Source organism: Sinocyclocheilus grahami, unplaced genomic scaffold (assembly GCF_001515645.1).
Source record: "Sinocyclocheilus grahami isolate Dianchi unplaced genomic scaffold, SAMN03320097.WGS_v1.1 scaffold9.1, whole genome shotgun sequence".
NCBI lineage: Eukaryota > Metazoa > Chordata > Actinopteri > Cypriniformes > Cyprinidae > Sinocyclocheilus > Sinocyclocheilus grahami.
The window spans coordinates 2,984,900-3,003,696 of NW_015505188.1; the positions used below are offsets into that span (position 1 = coordinate 2,984,900).

Below are 18,797 nucleotides of genomic sequence, written 5' to 3' on the forward strand. Positions count from 1 at the left end.
CAACATTCTAGACTTTGTTTACACCACCCAGAGAGGAGCTTACAACAGGAGAGGAGGAGATCCCTCAGCAGGATCAACACACGCAAAGCTCCGGGTCCTGACAACATTCCTGGGCATGTACGTCTGTATATCTGTATTTATGTTCTACTGTTAATGTTATCTGTATGCACCAAGGGTCTGAGAGTAACGCAATTTCAATTCTCTGTGTGTATGTGCTGTACATGTGGAAGAATTGACAATAAAGCAGACTTGACTTGACATTCTAAGGCCTCTTTGCTGATAAACCTGGTCTACACAATCTACTACATGCCTTCTGTTGTGTGATTCATAATTTATACTTTATCAAGTAAAAGGTATTTTTGTATAATTCTAAAAACTTCCACCTCAGTGGCGTAGCCAGAATTTTATTTTTGGGCGGGCCTAGGCAAAAGTGAGCGGGCACTAGGCTAACTAACGGACGGAGTCCAGTGGCATAGCACAAATCCGCGGCCCCCAACCGCAAACTCAACGGTGGGGGTCGGGAGGGGGCTGGTTATGTCCAATATTGTAAATATTTGTTTTAAACCAGGAAGGCGAGCCAATGGATATCACACAAGCAACGTGTAAACTTTGCGCAAGAGTTACGCGGTGAACCTCTTAATCTCAGTCGATTCACTAGAAAGTGAAAGTTAAAACTGACAGCCCTTTCGGCATCTGACACTGCATTAAAAGCGCAGATTTTCTCAGAGACGATGAGACAAATCTACTTCATATGCTGATAATGGTATATACAGTAGCTAAATGTTTTAATTTACTCCCTTAATATTTCTCTTGTATAATATTCTATTTCTTCCTGTCATCAGAGTGGGCGGGCCTGTGCCCGTCAGGCCTGTCCGCTGCTCTACGCCCCTGGCCCACCTCCTACGCCCCTGGTCCACCTTACCTTCAGGTCATGGTACAATTGTCTTTCTGCGGAGAGATCTTTACTTATTTTTAAAAAGTAATTTTAAAATAATCTTTTATATTGTTAGTAATATTTAAAGACGAACAAGCAACTTAAGTTTACTTGATTATCAATACATAATTTTTAGAAAAATCGTGTTAAAATGCGATCAGATGAGACACATTGGGGAACATTTATTTGTATATTGTATTGCATTACATTACATTACACTGCATGTTTTGCCCCTCACAATAAAAACTACAGAGCTTTGATTATATTACTGAGGATTTAAATACCATCTTAGTACATATTACTAGGAGATATAGAGTGACAACTATTTATAGGCCTATGCATTTTATTTAAGTAGTCTGCTATTTAAGCACTCTTGCTATTGCATATTTTTGCTCAGTTTGGGCCTCTAAATAAAACTGAGCTAGTTTTTCCTCAAGTGTGAGCCATAAAAGCCTGGGCCCGTATTCACAAAACATTTTATCTTACCACTAAGAGTTCTCCTAAATAGCAATAAAAGTTTTTAGCTAAGAGTTTTCTCTTAAAACCTATTCCCAAAGCTGCGGAGACAAATTTTTACTAAGGAATAGAGAGAAGTCTTAAGCTAAGAGTAAGGACGGGGTTGACCTAGATGCTATGGATGATTGGCTGATAGTCTCTGTCAGAGATTTAATCATAGAAATATTGTAGAGCGCAATGTTATTTGCCATATTCAATTAAAGATTTTAAAATGCACAGGCTAAGTGTCACTAATTAAACAACTAGGCTATATATTCAGCTAATTACATTTATTTGTATATTGTATTGCATTACATTACATTACACTGCATGTTTTGCCCCTCACAATAAAAACTACAGAGCTTTGATTATATTACTGAGGATTTAAATACCATCTTAGTACATATTACTAGGAGATATAGAGTGACAACTATTTATAGGCCTATGCATTTTATTTAAGTAGTCTGCTATTTAAGCACTCTTGCTATTGCATATTTTTGCTCAGTTTGGGCCTCTAAATAAAACTGAGCTAGTTTTTCCTCAAGTGTGAGCCATAAAAGCCTGGGCCCGTATTCACAAAACATTTTATCTTACCACTAAGAGTTCTCCTAAATAGCAATAAAAGTTTTTAGCTAAGAGTTTTCTCTTAAAACCTATTCCCAAAGCTGCTGAGACAAATTTTTACTAAGGAATAGAGAGAAGTCTTAAGCTAAGAGTAAGGACGGGGTTGACCTAGATGCTATGGATGATTGGCTGATAGTCTCTGTCAGAGATTTAATCATAGAAATATTGTAGAGCGCAATGTTATTTGCCATATTCAATTAAAGGTTTTAAAATAAAAATGTTAATTGCCACATTCAAATAAAGATTTTAAAATGCACAGGCTAAGTGTCACTAATTAAACAACTAGGCTATATATTCAACTAATTGTCAGCCTCCTATATGTAAGCTTCTCATAAACAATTAGTCAATATCCATTAGGGCTGCCCTCGACTAAAGAGTTTTCTGGTTGACTAGTAGTCGTTCATTTTAAGCATTAGTCGACTATTAGTCGCACTTTTATTAATAAACCATATAAATCATAATAATGAGCCTTTAATACATAGCCTAATAAATGCTCATGCGCACGCAAAAAAAGGCTTGCCACAGCGCACCGGCAAATATAATTATGAATGTGTTAGGGAAAAACAGCAAGTACCCTGCATTAACGTTTTAATAACTTGTTATAGTGCTTTCTGTTTTCGGTTTAAGAGATGAAGTCGGCAACACCGACTAGTCATCTCGCAGTATGCATGTTTCATACAGATTAACATAATCTGAGAATATTTGTTTTCTATTTGAATTGGTTCATTTAAAAGTTTCACTCTCTTTTAGCCATTTTAGGATAGTTCAGATTTGATCTTAGTGATTTAGGAGTCCTCTTCACTACTCCTAACGTTTCACAGATGTAGGAGCTAGTTTTAGAGCTAAAACGCTCTGTGAAATACTCAGAGCAACAATTTAGGAGTCCTAAATTTAGGACTGACACGCCCATTATTTTTAAGATTTTCTCCTAAATCGGCGAGTTATGAGTTATTTTAGCCTTAAGACGTTTTATGAATACGGGCCCTGATGTAGTGAATATGGTATTCAAAAAACACATATGCACTTAAAAAAAAAAAAAAAAAGATTATGACATTTCACGTTAAGCTTTACAGGGTTAACAAATTTACAGCATAAATGTCTGGGGGGCCATAAAAAAGGTGCTAGACGGGCTGCATAAAATTTAGAAGATAACATGGTATAAAAATCAAAAAATAAAAGTTTAAATTTACAGAATTTGACATTATGATTTCACTCTGCCTTCTAAACAGTGGTCACAAATGTGATTAATCAAAAATATTGTACTGACCATTTTAAATAACTGACAGTGCTATGATTTTCTGTGCGTTTATTCTAATAGTGCATGGGTTAAAAAAAGTTAGTCCCAACTAAATATAAGATTTCGCACAAATGTAATGATTCTTTTTTGCAGTATAAATGGGGGTTTATATTACAGTGTATATTTTATAAATCGATAACATGCACATTCAAGATTGATCTTATCTTATACACATTCAAGATCTAAGGGTCTATCTTACATACTTACCGTTAAAGAGCTATCGCAGTCATCGAGGTCGTAATGAAAATACATGAAGTTCTCGTCTGAGCGAGAGACAGGACATGTTCCCAGGTGAAACGAAGACGGAGAACTTCTCAAGCCCATCAGGTTCTTATTTATGCGTACTGAGATCTTACTGTAACCACACCACACCTCCACACCGTGACCATTATCCACTGGAGACACTTGGATGCGCTGAGGGCTCATTTGAGGAATTAGAAGACTAGACAAACGATCTGGTAAGGGTCTTCTCCCGGAGACAGGTCTGAGCAGCTCCATGTCAACGAGGGGAACTGGAACATGTTGGAACATTGGGAAAACGCGATATGGTCGCATAACCGGAGGGTTTTTCATAAACTCACTGTCTCCTGCAGCCCTACACGGCCTGGCCGCGCCTGGCACGGGCTGCATGTCATGGACGACACTGCTATATTCTAGATGACCCACTGTCCCGCAAGTGTACACTTTGGCAATGTGCAGTATGCCAAGAAAGTACAAAGAACAACAAAAATACAAACGTATGCGCTCCATGATTAGTATTAAGTCGTAAATGTGACACGGGAATTAAATGAGAACTTGAGGCACGCCCTGCAGCCACCTGTTGACTGATGACGCGACGACCACTAATTAGCTCACTACTCGTTTAGTGATGACAACCAGCTCTTTCGATTGGTTTATTTCAATCAACCGGTTAAACAAACAAACAAAAAATACAATAAAACACGTCATCACGTCATCACGTAATTCCGCCTCGTCCTTCTCAAAACAAAATGTCACAAAAGTGTTTTTGAATTTTTAAAATTATAATTAAATATAATAATATGAAATGTAAGACTTATGTTGTTTTATCGAAAAAGTCTTTACACATGATTAAAATAATACTAAAATAAAAATGACATGCACCGGCTATGATTTAGCTCATAAATAGCCTAAATATAATTTGGATTTTCATTAGCCTAAACAATACTGAAATTCATTTACATATTTTGGCTGATGTATAGGCCTATCTTTTCTATTCTAGCTTATTTAAAACGAGTTTAGTTCTTAGTACACGGGTTGATAAAACTTTATTTGTTACATTTTTTGCCATTTGATTATTACCTGGTCCTCGGTACGCTCCTAAAAACTCACACATCAGTTTTTGCTCATTACGAATCGGACATGTTTGAAATGTACAGTTAATTGTTGTGTCTGTGATTCGAGAACCGCTCGGTCCGAATCACTGAAATCGTCGAACCATTTATTAAAAAGATCCGACTCAAGTGAATCATTTATTACCGAATCGGAACGTTGTCAATGACCAGTATGTTCTAGTGAGGGGAAGTTCGGATCATTTTACCGACTCGGACCTTTGGACTCTCGTTCAGCAAAATGAACGAATCTATTTTCGAGTCATTTCGTTAATTTGAGCAAAATATAATTCAAATGTTACGTGTTACTTCCCTAATACGTCTACTACTTACGCAAACGTTGATCACACTACAAACAATACAAAACTGCTATAAGAAACAGAAAAGATTAATTCATTGTTTACCTGGGTCTTCAGTCTGATTAGCTCACCTCAGCTCTTATCTGACAAGTCTTCGGGTTTGGGCTGACGTGATGAATGAACGACTCGAAAAACCCGAAGGCTCGAACCAGGTGAACTACTTGACTGATTCCAGTACAGAACCTATAGGAGGTTGCGCATGCGCGGCTGAACGAATCACTCCCCGAGACGACTCGTTCTTCCCGAGTCACATTAAAGATTCGTTCAAAATGAACGAATCGTTCAAGAACGACCCAACACTAATGACCAGTATGTTCTCGAATTTTTGCGAGATAGTTATCGCGTTCTTGCATTAAAGTTTGCAATTTTTTTTTAAAGATTCAACACAAAATGTGTTTTGTAACTTGTTTAGTTAGTAGCATGCACATTTGAGATTTTCAACAGCAGTGTGGAAACGATTGTTTCGGTAGAAAAGACGAATGCAATGTTAAATAGCACTTTTTGACTGACAAACTTAAACTACACGCCAGTTTTTTATCCTTACACAATGATTCTTGCACTTGTCTACTTCAACGTAAGTCTAATTCCTTCAAGTGCTTCATAAAAGGCCAGCAATACACATTTCAGGTGCACCTTCTGACTTGCAGTACAGCAATTAAAAATGGCATCAGCCAGCTTGTGACTGTAAGCTATTATAGCTTAATACATGAACCAAACCAGTAGGAAGTTCTCAATAACATCTGTATTAGTGTTCCCTATGGAATGGAAGTAAAAAAAAAATTCTAGCTGATCTTGTGAATATTACAATTAAAACAGTGAAAAACATCCCTTAAGATGCTCCTCCACTACAACAGAGTTATTGGTTTGTGTGAGGGTTTTCAAGATTTATTGAGAGGTGACAAGAGCAAAAATTTGTTCCGGATACTGTCCCCCGCAACCCCTCCATTTCTATATAGATAGATATATTTCCAATACTCTTCAATGACTGAATAGACACAAAAATCAGTATTTGTGTTATAAGCAGCTCGGAAACATCTGCATTTTCAAAGTTTATCAGTGCTCAGACACGTTTCTGACAGTGCATGGTGAGTGTGACATTTATATGGTGACCAACGTCTGCTAAACATAACAAGATTGGAGGACCTACAGAGGCAACTCTCTCTTTAATAGAGAAACCAAAACTGATGATATCATAATACTTCAGACATTATGTTATCATGAAGGATGGTGTTGAAAAAAATGACAAAGTAAAGAAGCCAGTGAGGCCAATTACAAGTTTTAACTGGTTATTAAGAACATAAAGGACAGCAGTCATCATCACTGATCTGAGCAGAGTAAGGTAGTTTGCAGGTCCTGACGCCTCAAAGGTCGCAGGTTTGAATCCCAGTCATTGGAATTAACCTTGAAAATGACATTTCCCCCTAACATTGCTTTAACGTTAACTGGATGATGCATGGATGCTATGTACACAGATTACAATGGATGAAGATGTCATCAGTTAATTAAATATGTGGTATTGATCAGTCATACTGAATGAAGCTCGCGTCCAATATGAAATTCTCACATGATGTTTGAATTGTCATGGATTTCTACACAGTTGCATGAGGCTTGAATTTTAGCTATACATATAATAAACCTTGATCAAACTCATATAATCCTCCTCCGTTCAATTCCGTCCAGTGGCTGACCAATAAATCGAGGCACTTGTTTAATACCATGTTTCCGTTACATAATATAAATGTCAAGCTTTAACCTGTACCAAGAAAGAAAGCAAACAAAAAAACAGCAGAAAACAGATTTGTCTAATTATGTTAAATAGTAATAAATACATGAGATGCAGTGGTTTATTTTTCATTTTTCTGAAGCAGGAGGGTTAAAAAGTTCTCATTTTTTATTTATTTATTTATTCATTTATTTATTTATCTGTCTGTTTTCTTTAGCAGCAATCCGAACATGGTTGAGAGTGGAGATAGCAGCCGAGAGAGAAGTAGTTCACTTTTTTGACTTGATGGCAAACAGCACTCACAGAGTGTTGTGAAGGAGGAAGGGGAGGAGGGGGAGAATAAAGATGGGAGAGAAAGCAAAATGAGAGGCAGGAAATGAAGTCAGAGTGGGAGGGGCTGCAGTCAGGAGGGCATGACAGTGTCCCTTCATACCGAAGTATTCCGCCCTCCTGCTAAATCTCACCCCAGACTCTTCCTTCCAACAGAAACATGGGGTAAGTATGAAAATAAAGAGAGAGAGAGAGAGAGAGAGAGAGAGCTACAGCAAGATTTGGCTTAGCATATCCAGAGTTAATACAAATGTGTTAACGCTTCCATAGTTTTCTGTCCAAAACAAAGATGGTTAGAAAAAAGAGAGAAAGAGACAGAAACCAAAGTAAGAGAGAGGGGTGAGAGAGTCTAGTGAGATGGTGAAGAAGAAGAAGAAGAAGAAGAAGGCAGACTATTTTTTTGATACGAACAACAGGGAAGCATTTTGGTTTTCCTTCTGGCAAAATGTTTTGATGTTTTTCAAGACTTTCCTGTATCACTTCCTCCTTTATGTGAAGTCGAGTTACGTTCCCCCTCTCCTCGTGAAAGCGGCTCATGGTTCAGCCTCCTCCTCTAGTTGTTAGTTGGTGTTTCTCACTGTGTGGCGACTAAAAACAGTTTCTGTCATTTGCTTTATTTCATACGTAGGACTTGTTTCATAGTTTGAGATATATAAGCCAGTGTTGTCAAGCGAGATAAAGACTGGAAACTTTAAAAAAAAGTAACAAAAATTTGTGAGTGTGTGTGTGTGTGTGTTTGAGAGTGTTTATATGCGTGTGGGTTATGCTTAACTAGAAAAAAGCAACCAAAAACAACAAAATGAAGCCAAGAAAGAAAACAAAAAACCTCAAACCCAGTTTGTTTGCTTGTTGTTTTCTATGCATAAGTATCATCTGTCTGACCAAAAAAACCCCCCCAACTGTATAAATAAAACATTGAATAAATAAACCTAAAAAAATACCCACCTCCCAATTTAGATCTCTTTCTAACCCCTCTCCCGTCTCTACTCATGTAGTGATTCTTAATAAATAAAAAAAATGTACAATTACGGCAAATCCTCAGGAAAAAAAAACAAACAAAAAAAACAAGCTACTCTCTCTCGCTGCTGTCGTCTTGACAAAAACATTCAATTTTTTTTTCAACCCAAAACTCTCCTCACCCCAAAAAACGCCAAATAAAAATCTCTCGCTGCAAACCTGTCCTGAAATCACATAAAATCAAATAATATAAGAATGGTAAAAACAAACGTTCTGAAAACCTTCTGTTGCGACTTCTTCGCCTGCCGCTCTTCTCCTTCGATTAAGGAAAAACAAACAAAGAAAAAAAACGATAAAAATAGTTTCAAATCCCTCCCTTGACCTTCTCCCCATGCAAAACCAAAACAAAAAAAAATTAAACCGACTTTCTGATATTTCACAAGTTTGTCTATGCGATTCTGTTACGTGTGGTGTATACGTGTATGTTGTATGCTTACTATGTGTCGTTTGTGTGTGTACGTGTGGCGCTTTTGTCACTGTTATGTTGTCGTTAAAATTTTCGTATGGCTTTTGGAATTTGTTCAAGATTTATCAAGAGTTGGCTGCACTCTGACCGCTCCCACTCCCGCTGCCGCACACTGCCATCATGGCGGACTCCTCGGAGTCCGGCCGCCCCCCAGCTCCTCTGGGCGGAGGCCCCCCGGTGAGCATCCCCCCCACTCCGACGCTTCCCTGCGGTGGGTTGTTATTGTTGTTGCTGCCGGCGTAGCACGGAGGGATGTATCCCAAACCGGAGGCAGCGACCATGCTGTCCTGGGAGGCTGGGGCCTGGGGCAACTGTTGCTGGGAAGCGGAAGGGGGCTGCTGGGGGGCCATGACTGTCCTAGTCCGAAAGGCAGAGAGGCCCAGGTGGAGGTTGGAGGATCCGTACTGACTGGAGTCCAAGCTCGACGGGGGCGGCTGCATGATGGAAGACTGACCCAGGTGGTGGTGGTGGGTGAGGCTGAGCTCGATGCTGTCCTGCATCTGCGGGGAGGAGACGGGCATCAGCGCCTGGCCCTGCTGGCCCTGCGAGGCCTGGCCCTGCGGCTGGTTCTGCTGCTGCTGCTGCCGGAGCTGTCTGCCATTGCTGTGGTGGCTGCCGTAGATGGGGTGGGGATGGTGCGGCTCCATCATGCCCCCTATGTTGCCCAGGAAGTGGCGCGAGTGCTGCGTGGCCGCCGGTTTGTGCAACAGCAGCTGCGGGTAGGAGGAGTCGCTGCCACTGCCGCTGTTGGACAGCTGACCCATGCTGCTGTCCCCTCCTGGCCATATGCGCAACTGCTGTTGAGACGGAGCCTGGAGGGAGAAGAGGCGACCAAAGGGGATCAACACGAGTCGTTTCGGTATGTTACCGAGGAGCTGTGTGGCACGGTACAACGATCACTTACTTGTGGGCTCTGCATCTCGTAGTCGGTGTGAGTGACTGCGCTGTTGTAGTACCGGTTGCTGTACCGGTAATTTCGGTTGTCATTGGAAGAACCGCTAGATCCACCTGGATTGGGAGCAAGGACAAAGAGCTGATGTAAAACGAGTCTTTTTCTTGTTTAACTATCCCCAAGTAACAGGTTTAAGGGGTGATCACACTACACTTTTCGTTCTATTGACTTCTATTCATATGTATGCGTATACAAAAGACAGGAAATGCAAGCTCATATGAATTTGTGTTCCAAAGTTCAAGTTTGGCGAATTTGTATCACATAAAGTCGTGTGAGCAATAGACCTCTTAGCTGAATTTAACGAACGCTAACTTTAAATCTGCAGACTTGCAGCAAACTGGAATAGAATCCATTTTTTTTTACATTTTGGATGTATTAGGAGTGTAATGATACACTCATGTCAAGATTCGGTTTGATACACAATACTGATCTAAAGATACTTTGAACAAATGAAAAAAAACTAATTTTTAATTAAGAGTTAAAATGTTTGCTTAAAAAATGTATTACTTCCAACATATATGGTATATATACATTATATATACATATATACAACAGTTAACAAAAATTATGGTTTATAAAAATGCTAAATTTGTAATTATATCAGGAACTGAACATGAATGGTCCTTTTCCCCGTGCACAGAAAATTCATGATTCTGACAAAGTATTAGACATACATTTAAAAAATTGCAAATGATGCATTTAATTTGTAATTTTGTAATAATAATTATTAAACAAGGAAGCTCCAATGTGTGACCTTCTGAGATTACGATATTTGATGTGCCATTACCATATCTGAAATATTTCTAAACATTTTGATTCTGGGTGAACGATACACAATAAATATTGTCGCTATCCACAATACATATTGTTGCGTTTTTGTATTGTGATATATTGTGACAATTTATTGTTAACACCCCTATTATATGTTTTTACAAAAGATGACGCAGAGTGTGACGCCATATTATGACCGTTGCAGCGTTTGTAGAAAGTTTGCGTGCTCAAAGTCTAGTGTGACCGCTGCATTACACACACTTACCAGAGCTGGAGATGGAGCTTGTGGTGGAGGTGGAGTGGCTGTGGTCCATGGCAGGGCTGGTGGAGGTGGAGCTGCTGGTGTTGGTGCCCTCATCCGTCGTCTTCTTGAAGAAGTTGTGCTGCAGAGCGTAAAAGGGCGTGATGCGCGTTTTGGGATCGTAGTCCAGCATGCGCAGGATCAGGTCCTTGAACTTCAGGTAGTCGCAGGGCGCGTGACCCTGTTCTCCAGCTCGCCTCCCCCCTGGACCTCCCGTCTCCACCCCCAGGATCTCGTGCAGTCGCCGCGTGGCAGGTGGTTTATATTCCTGGAGGGACAAATCAACACAGAGGAAGGGAAGAGAATGAGGCACAAATGTGTAGCATTTAGTGCAGATCAAATGTCATCATTTTTAAACATTTAAGGACAAAGGATGATGAACTACCAGTCTAGAAACATATTACATTGGTAATGACCAATTTAATGATTAATAGATATATAAATCTACTAATATTATTACTGAAATACTATAAAGTCAACGTGAAATGGCATCTGCAACCCACTTCTGAGTGAAACAGAATATTTATTGGTAAAAATAGTGTGCAACTTGATTTTCATCCACTAGAAAAGTGACTAGAACATGAAAAGTGTGTTCCAGATTTTTTTTTTTTATGAACATTACATACCAAAATGAAGCATTAACCAGCATTAGATTTTTATGTTAGCTAGAAGGAAGTTGTAGCAGTACCTACAACTGCAGCTTAAAACATTGCTGAAATTAGGAAAACAAACATTTTTCCTCACTGTGCATTAATGGACTGAGCACAAATGTGTATTGTGAATTTGATTTCATGTTGACTTTAATAGGAAACTAATCAGCTTCAGAAATCATTACTGAATGAAGGTGGGCAGGGGGGGGGTTGAAAGTGAGATATGTTTGTGGTTTTGTGGGAATGATGATGATTGTTGCATAGGAGCTCTCAGTGTCATACAGGGTTCAACAATGAGACTTTTTAAAATTACTTCAGTTGAAAGAACTACACACAATCATACATTTATGATCGTAATTATTTTACATACGGCAAAATAAAAATGTACAACTTACTTTCGTTTTGCTCCTGAAATACTAATATAAACATATTTTGACACAAAATGTTTGTGCTGGAGCCAATGAGATTGTTAGCAGGTCAGGTGAAGAAACTCGGTAAAAGAAAAAAAACCTTATTGTTGAGCCCTGTACAGACCCTTTGACTCTGACCCTAATTTGTGGCATTTTACACTGTATCATGGTCCATAAATAGTATAAAAAGGCTAAAATATACCAACACCTCCACTGTAAAAGAGTTCAAAGCTTTCAAGTGTTTAAACCTCTTTCTCTATTGTACACAGGGAAGCACAAAATGCGTGCTGGAGCATTTAAGGTGAGTCTCTGGATGAGTTGGCAGTAAGTGCCAGACATTAATCCTGTAAAACAAAGTGTATTAGGACCTCATCCAGACTTTTACCCTCCACCTGCTATCACCTTTGCATCTTAATCTGCGGCCACATATGTGCACACACACACATACTTTCTACAGTCTTAACCCGATGCTACTTTCCCTTATCTTCACTGGAAACAGGGTCATTCTAGCTACTGGCTGCACTCACTTAACCTGTGACCCAATGCGTGTCACTGGCTAGACTGAGAGCTGCTCAGGTAGGGCTCTACCAATGCAACACTGCATCTATATTTTAAATCTTTACATTGATATTTAAGGTTCCAAGAGTTAATGCATTATGAACTGACATGAGTGGACTATTTTTATTAATATTAACAGATTAACAAATGAAAAAAAAAGAAGGTATTATTAGATTACCCTAGCTAATGCATTAACAAATTTGTATTAACAAATGGGACTTTATTGTAAAGACTTACTATTTTATTCACACTTTTGTTCAATCGTTTGAGTCAGTAAGACATTTTTTGAAAGAAATACAGTAAAATCACCAATATTGTGAAATATTATTACTATATAAAATAACTGTTTTCTATTTTAATATATCTAAAAATTGTACTTATTCCTGCAGCCATTACTCCAGTCTTCAGTGTCACACGATCCTTCAGAAATCATTTGGTGCTCAAGAAATGCTTGTAATGTCAATGTTGAAAATAGTTGTGCCGTTTAATATTTTTGTGGAAACTTAATTTTTTCCCCCAGGATTCTCTGATGAATAAAAAGCTCAATAAAACAGCACTGTTGAAATTGAAATCTTTTGTACTATCACTCTCACTTTAGTGCATTATTTAAGTTTTTTTTAATAATGACCCCAAACTTTTAAATGAAAGTGTACGACCAAAAGTATCTGGACACCCAAACCACATAAACACAAAACCAGTCATAAGGGTCAATTTTTCAAAACGGAGCTTTCCATTGATGTATGGTTTGTTAGGATAGGACAATATTTGGCTGAGATACAACTATTTGAAAATCTGGAATCTGAGGGTGCAAAAAAATCTAAATACTGAGAAAATCGCCTTTAAAGTTGTCCAAATGAAGTTCTTAGCAATGCATATTTGCTAATCAAAAATTAAGTTTTGATATATTTACGGTAGGAAATTTACAAAATATCTTCATGGAACATGATCTTTACTTAATATCCTAATGATTTTTTGCATAAAAGAAAAATCGATAATTTTGACCCATACAATGTTTTCTTTGGCTATTGCTAAAATATACCCAAGCGACTTAAGACTGGTTTTGTGGTCCAGGGTCACATATGTGCTTCAAAACCACTAGGTGATCCAGTCCTCTAGTATGTCATTATATGCTGTTGCACATAATATTTAAGAATGGGTTTCCACATATTTTTGGCCATTTACATTAAGACTCTTGATATATATTGTACTGTAAGCACTACAAAAATGCCTGTTCCTAACTGACATCTTAAAGACAGAATGAGGATGGTTGTGAAAATGATTGTGATGATGGCAATGATGAGGAGAACAGATGCTGTAGGTTGGGGTTTTGATTGACCTTGTGCTTCTGTAAGCAGAGGCGGATCAGCGGAGAGAGGAGGAGGTTCACTAGCACACATTAGCATTGCTTCAATTTCATCCCCAACCTTTATCTCCACCCTCTCCTAGCCCAACTTTTCTCTCTTCCCCTCTCCCTGAGGATAAGGTGAGCGTCGGTGCGGAGCAGGTGAGGTTGTGAAAATGATTGTGATGATGGCAATGATGAGGAGAACAGATGCTGTAGGTTGGGGTTTTGATTGACCTTGTGCTTCTGTAAGCAGAGGCGGATCAGCGGAGAGAGGAGGAGGTTCACTAGCACACATTAGCCTTGCTTCAATTCCATCCCCAACCTTTTTCTCCACCCTCCTCCATTTTAGCCCCAGTTTTCTCTCTTCCCCTCTCCCTGAGAATAAGGTGAGCGCTGGTGTGGAGCAGATGACGGTGAGGGAGGGGGGTCTTTGGGAGGAGGGCAAAGGTTAAGTAGAAGCAGAGTTTTACTCACAGAGGCCGAAGGATAAAGTACCTTCTTAATGTCCTTGTTCTTCTTGACGGTCCACAGGCCGTCAGACAGCTTGTCAAAGTACTTGCGTGCTTTAGGGGCCTGATCCAGCATATGGTTGGGCGGGACCCCCAGCACCTCTACTATTTTATTCATCTGGTCCACCTGAAAAAGATAGAGTATATTGTCAGCTAAAGATCCAAACAGACTGTGTTGCAACTGACATAGCAAGCATACGGCTGCTTCATTAACTATTATACATATGACAGATCAATTTATTACTTGAGGTGACTAAAGGGCGTGTACACAGGATCTTGTGTTCAGACCAGTGTTATTTTATCATTTATATACTATTCAAGTATTTATTAATATTTTGAATTAGCATTTATTTTTATATTTTCAGTTTAGTTTTTTCTATTTCTATTTAGCTTGAATTTATTTTAGTTTTAGCAATTATTCTACTTGAACTTATTTCATTTTTTTCATCTATTATTTATATTTTATTTCAGTTTAATTACCAAAAACAGTCATAGTTTTAGTTAATAATAACAACACTGGTTCAGAGTCTGCACTTTTTTATTTGTTGCTTTGTATACATGTGCATCAGACAAATGTGTTTGGTTGTCACATTGCATTTTTCTGTAATTCTGTAACTAATATTCATCTGGTAATGTCTTTAAAATAATTATAATTCTTTAAATATTTATAATATTTAAATGCTGATAAGTCTGGGAACTAAAAAAAACTCATATCCTGTTTGTATGCCTGTTTAAGTTTCCTAAAGTGTGTTTCTTACAAGTGGATGAGCGTCAAAGAAAGACGTACATACAACGTCACAAAGCTTTGCACAGTCATTGTGTGACTAATCCCCGAGCCGTACCTCATTGGAGCCGCTGAAGAGCGGTTCGCCCGTGTGCATCTCCACCAGGATACAGCCCAGGGACCACATGTCTATAGCCAGGTCATACGGCATGCCCAGTAACACCTCAGGAGAGCGGTAAAACCGACTCTGGATGTACTGGTAAATCTGAGAGGGAAAGAATCCAGTAATGAATGACATGCACAAACAAAGGATGCACAAGTTTCTAACTAGCAGACTGAGCCCTCACAGTGACTATTGATTTACATTTCCACTTTTCTCCACTAGGGGGCAGCAAAATCTACAAGTTAAGAAGGGTGCAGCACTGCCACTAGGAATCTCAAGCAGTAAAATCCATTTCAGCTGTGGGAAAGTCCTCTAGAATGTGCTTTGAATGCACATCCCAGCAACTAAGACCACTGTGCTTTTTTCTCTCTTGCAGATGCATTTAACCATTAAATGTTCACCACAGCATGCCATTTTTGATGTCTTCATTTAATGCAAGTTAACTAGTTACTACTGGGCGTGACCGCATATCAGCCTGCCGTTAACAAACCACGGAGCCTGAGACGCCATCTCACCCTCTGTCCTAGCTGGCAGGAACTGCCAAAGTCCACAATCTTGATGGCACTGCGCTTGGGATTGCAAAGGAGGATGTTCTCAGGCTTGAGGTCGCAGTGGATGATGCTGAGCTCGGGCGTGGCCAGGAAGAGCAGCGCCGTGCACAGCTGCTGAGCGAACTTGCGCGTCAGGTTGAGCGAGACGCCGCGGAAGTTGGTGTTACGCAGGAGGTCGTACAGGTTGTAAGAGAGAAGCTCAAACACCAGGCACAGGTGGTTACGGAACATGAAGTGCCTCTTTAAGTGGACTGAGGAAACAAAAACGAGAAAGAAAAGACGTATAAGAGCGGCTGCCTTGAGGTTTATCAAAGTTTTCACAGAACTCTTGTCTAAAATTAATGCATTTGAGCATTTATTGTCTCATGTACTACTTTTAGTCTTGTTACTTGTTGCTTTTGGTGGGAGGAAATTCTCTTGCCATTAGGTCAGGGTTTTACTACAGAAGACTAAAAGTAGACTAACAGCTGCTTGTCGTATTCTTGTGTCTGGTTTTTACCTATGTAGTACTTCATCTCAGTGTCATGTTTGTTCATGAGCTCAAGAAGCCGCAGCTCAATCTGGGCCTGGTTCAGGAAGGCTTTCTTGTTCTTGATGATCTTGATGGCCACCCACTCCTGCTCGTGGTGGTCATAGGCTTTCACCACCTATACAAAAAGGAGCAAATTAGCTCACACCTAGGAAGATGCTGTAGTTTTAAAACAGTAAATGACTGTAGCTACATATTTCATGTATACAATTTAACATTTCAAAAATGCACCTGTTTCTGTACACAGGCCTTCAAATTCTTCACATTCTCTATAACAAATCCTTATTCTGCCATTTATTAGACCTTTCTAGTCTTTAGTGTGGTTTGCTTATTAGGTTTCCACCAAAATAAAGTCCTGAGAGATGAATTTTACTAATTTTTCTAATGAACATTTAAATAATGAAAATAATAATTATACTTCAAAATTGTATTACAATATTATCATATTTAAGCTGACTGTGTGATTGCTAAAAAGTAACTGATGGCACAGTTAAAACCAAAAAAGGAGATCTGGATCTGCTGTCAAATCCAGATACAATGCCAAATAGAGTCACTTAGGTCACTTATGGGTCAAATTAGTTTGGAGACAAAAACGCATCACTTGCTAGTTTGTATTTTTTCACAACCCCTGTTAAACACGAGCATCATTGTTTTAGTATGATTTTATGCATGTATTCTTTTAGACTTGATATCTAAGCAGCAGCAATGAGATGTCTGACCAAATCGCGCACCCTTAGCCAATTCTACTCCCATCTTCAAAGTTGTGCTAACCTGTCCGAAGGAGCCCTTGCCAATAAGTGAGTCGATCTCGTAGCGGTCCAGCCACTTCTCCCCGTTCTTCACAATGTAGTCATAGTTGTCATCGTCGTAGCCATCGTTGTACACCTTGCGCTCTTTCTTGGTGCTAGAGTCCTCGGGGGGAACCTGCTGGGCTCGCCGTTTCTTCTTCGTGTAATACACCTGGAAAGCAAGCAAAACACTCAATATTTGCACCTCTACTACTACTACTTCGCTGATCACTGGAGAGTTTGTATGAATTGGTCTTATCGCAAGTGTAAATATGAAAAGGCCTGTGCTGGCTCACCTCATTGATGTGCTTGTATGTCTTGATGAGATCGACTGAGAGTTTTCGTAGCGGGGCGCTGGCGGGATCTCGAAAACTCGGGGGAATCCTCCTCTGCAGGATGGTCATATCTGACAGCACCTGGAAAAAAGTGACACCAAGACAACAGTAAGAAAAAAGGAGGAGCAACTAAGGAAGCATCATAACAAAAACTATAAGGTTAATATATATATATATATATATATATATATATATATATATATATATAAAAAAAAAAATATATATATATAAAACATGAAAATAATTAATTTAATATCTAAAAATATATAATAATGTATACAAATTAAATGAATATAAGAAAATCTATAAAATCTTAAGAATGCAAATTCAAGTCCTTTAATAAATAGGCAATGTTAACTAATAAATAGGGATATTAATTTAATGCATTCGTTTAGTGTAGGGCTGTGAATCTTTGGGCCTAAATTAAATGCTTAGTCAGGGGGCAAATTACACATCAGCCTTTATGGTTAGAGAAACATGGGTTAGAGAAAAAAACCCCACTTTTGGAAAATCATGTAATTGTGTTTATTTATTCGACTGCAATTTAAAAAAAAAAACATGGTGAGGAACAAGTCACAAAAACATTTTTCATTAATGTGACTGCATACGGCTTATATTATAGAATTGAATTGCAAGGAAGCATGTTTCTGGCTATAAAATCTTAAGAATGCAAATTCAAGTCCTTTAATAAATAGGCAATGTTAACTAATAAATAGGGATATTAATTTAATGCATTCGTTTAGTGTAGGGCTGTGAATCTTTGGGTAGACAGCGAATCGATTCGATTCACGATTCGATTCGATTTCCAAATTAAATTCGATTCGATTTTATTATAACGATTCAATTCTGCATTCTTTAAGTGCATTCACAGAATTATTTAAATTAATTTATTCCCTTAAATTCTTTAAATGCTTAGTCAGGGGGCAAATTACACATCAGCCTTTATGGTTAGAGAAACATGGGTTAGAGAAAAAAACCCCACTTTTGGAAAATACTTTATAATTTCTGTACTGTAATAAATGATATGTCAATTAGCACTGCATCATTCATAAATTTCATTTATTGTGTTTTTGTCTTAACGTTTCACCGTTTCATTCTGATTTTTATTCAGCTTAGCTGCAGATATTTAACTTTTCCTCTCCATCGGCAAATGATGATTATGAAAGAAAACGCTGAAGTCTGTTTGCTATAGCAACGAATGCTACTTTCATGCATCTGATTATCAGATAAAGGTTGTTGTTAATGCTGTGGTTATTTTAACAGTTTCCTTCGTACATTCGGTTCAACGACATTGTTAAAACACATTTATCATTCAATGGAACTGTGCGTATGCTTTAGACACTTACATTTTTGCTCTGTCCATGCAATAAATGCGCAACCTACGACTGCTCAGATGTCGTCGGTATGACCGAGAGCCATTGAAAAACTACTTCACTTTAGCATTACTGGCCACGAGTACTAAGGAGAGATCACACATCAGCTGCTCAAAAAATGTGTCAGTAAGACGAACGGAGTGCAAGCGCAATACTTTGACAGTCACAGGCGGTAAATAGTGGAGCGCGTGAAGAAGAGATGCGAGGGCACGAAACACTGTTCAAGGTCTCCATTAATTCGTGC

General features: G+C 38.7%; 2 protein-coding genes across 5 annotated transcripts in view; both read right to left on the reverse strand.

Moving 5' to 3' along the window:
• The window catches only part of LOC107592169 (zona pellucida sperm-binding protein 3-like), a 7,433-nt gene extending 3,213 nt beyond the window's left edge, over nucleotides 1–4,220 (reverse strand). Inside the window, exon 1 of one of the 2 annotated variants that reach the window (XM_016281574.1) lies at nucleotides 3,558–4,217. In XM_016281574.1, the coding sequence (XP_016137060.1) occupies nucleotides 3,558–4,100 (543 nt within the window). In that variant the 5' untranslated portion in view covers nucleotides 4,101–4,217. Of the gene's footprint in view, nucleotides 1–3,557 lie in introns of both variants that reach the window. The other variant, XM_016281581.1, reaches the window with a different exon arrangement.
• Nucleotides 4,221–6,867: 2,647 nt separating this feature from the next.
• Nucleotides 6,868–18,797, reverse strand: part of LOC107592201 (dual specificity tyrosine-phosphorylation-regulated kinase 1B-like) — a 53,008-nt gene continuing 41,078 nt past the window's right edge. For 2 of the 3 annotated variants that reach the window (XM_016281627.1, XM_016281608.1), the window contains exons 3-11: nucleotides 17,142–17,261; nucleotides 16,829–17,017; nucleotides 16,028–16,175; nucleotides 15,493–15,779; nucleotides 14,933–15,079; nucleotides 14,056–14,217; nucleotides 10,583–10,886; nucleotides 9,499–9,602; nucleotides 6,868–9,406 (exon numbers count right to left, since the gene is read on the reverse strand). In XM_016281627.1, the coding sequence (XP_016137113.1) occupies nucleotides 8,660–9,406; nucleotides 9,499–9,602; nucleotides 10,583–10,886; nucleotides 14,056–14,217; nucleotides 14,933–15,079; nucleotides 15,493–15,779; nucleotides 16,028–16,175; nucleotides 16,829–17,017; nucleotides 17,142–17,261 (2,208 nt within the window). In that variant the 3' untranslated portion in view covers nucleotides 6,868–8,659. The remainder of the gene's footprint in view (nucleotides 9,407–9,498; nucleotides 9,603–10,582; nucleotides 10,887–14,055; nucleotides 14,218–14,932; nucleotides 15,080–15,492; nucleotides 15,780–16,027; nucleotides 16,176–16,828; nucleotides 17,018–17,141; nucleotides 17,262–18,797) is intronic. The other variant, XM_016281618.1, reaches the window with a different exon arrangement.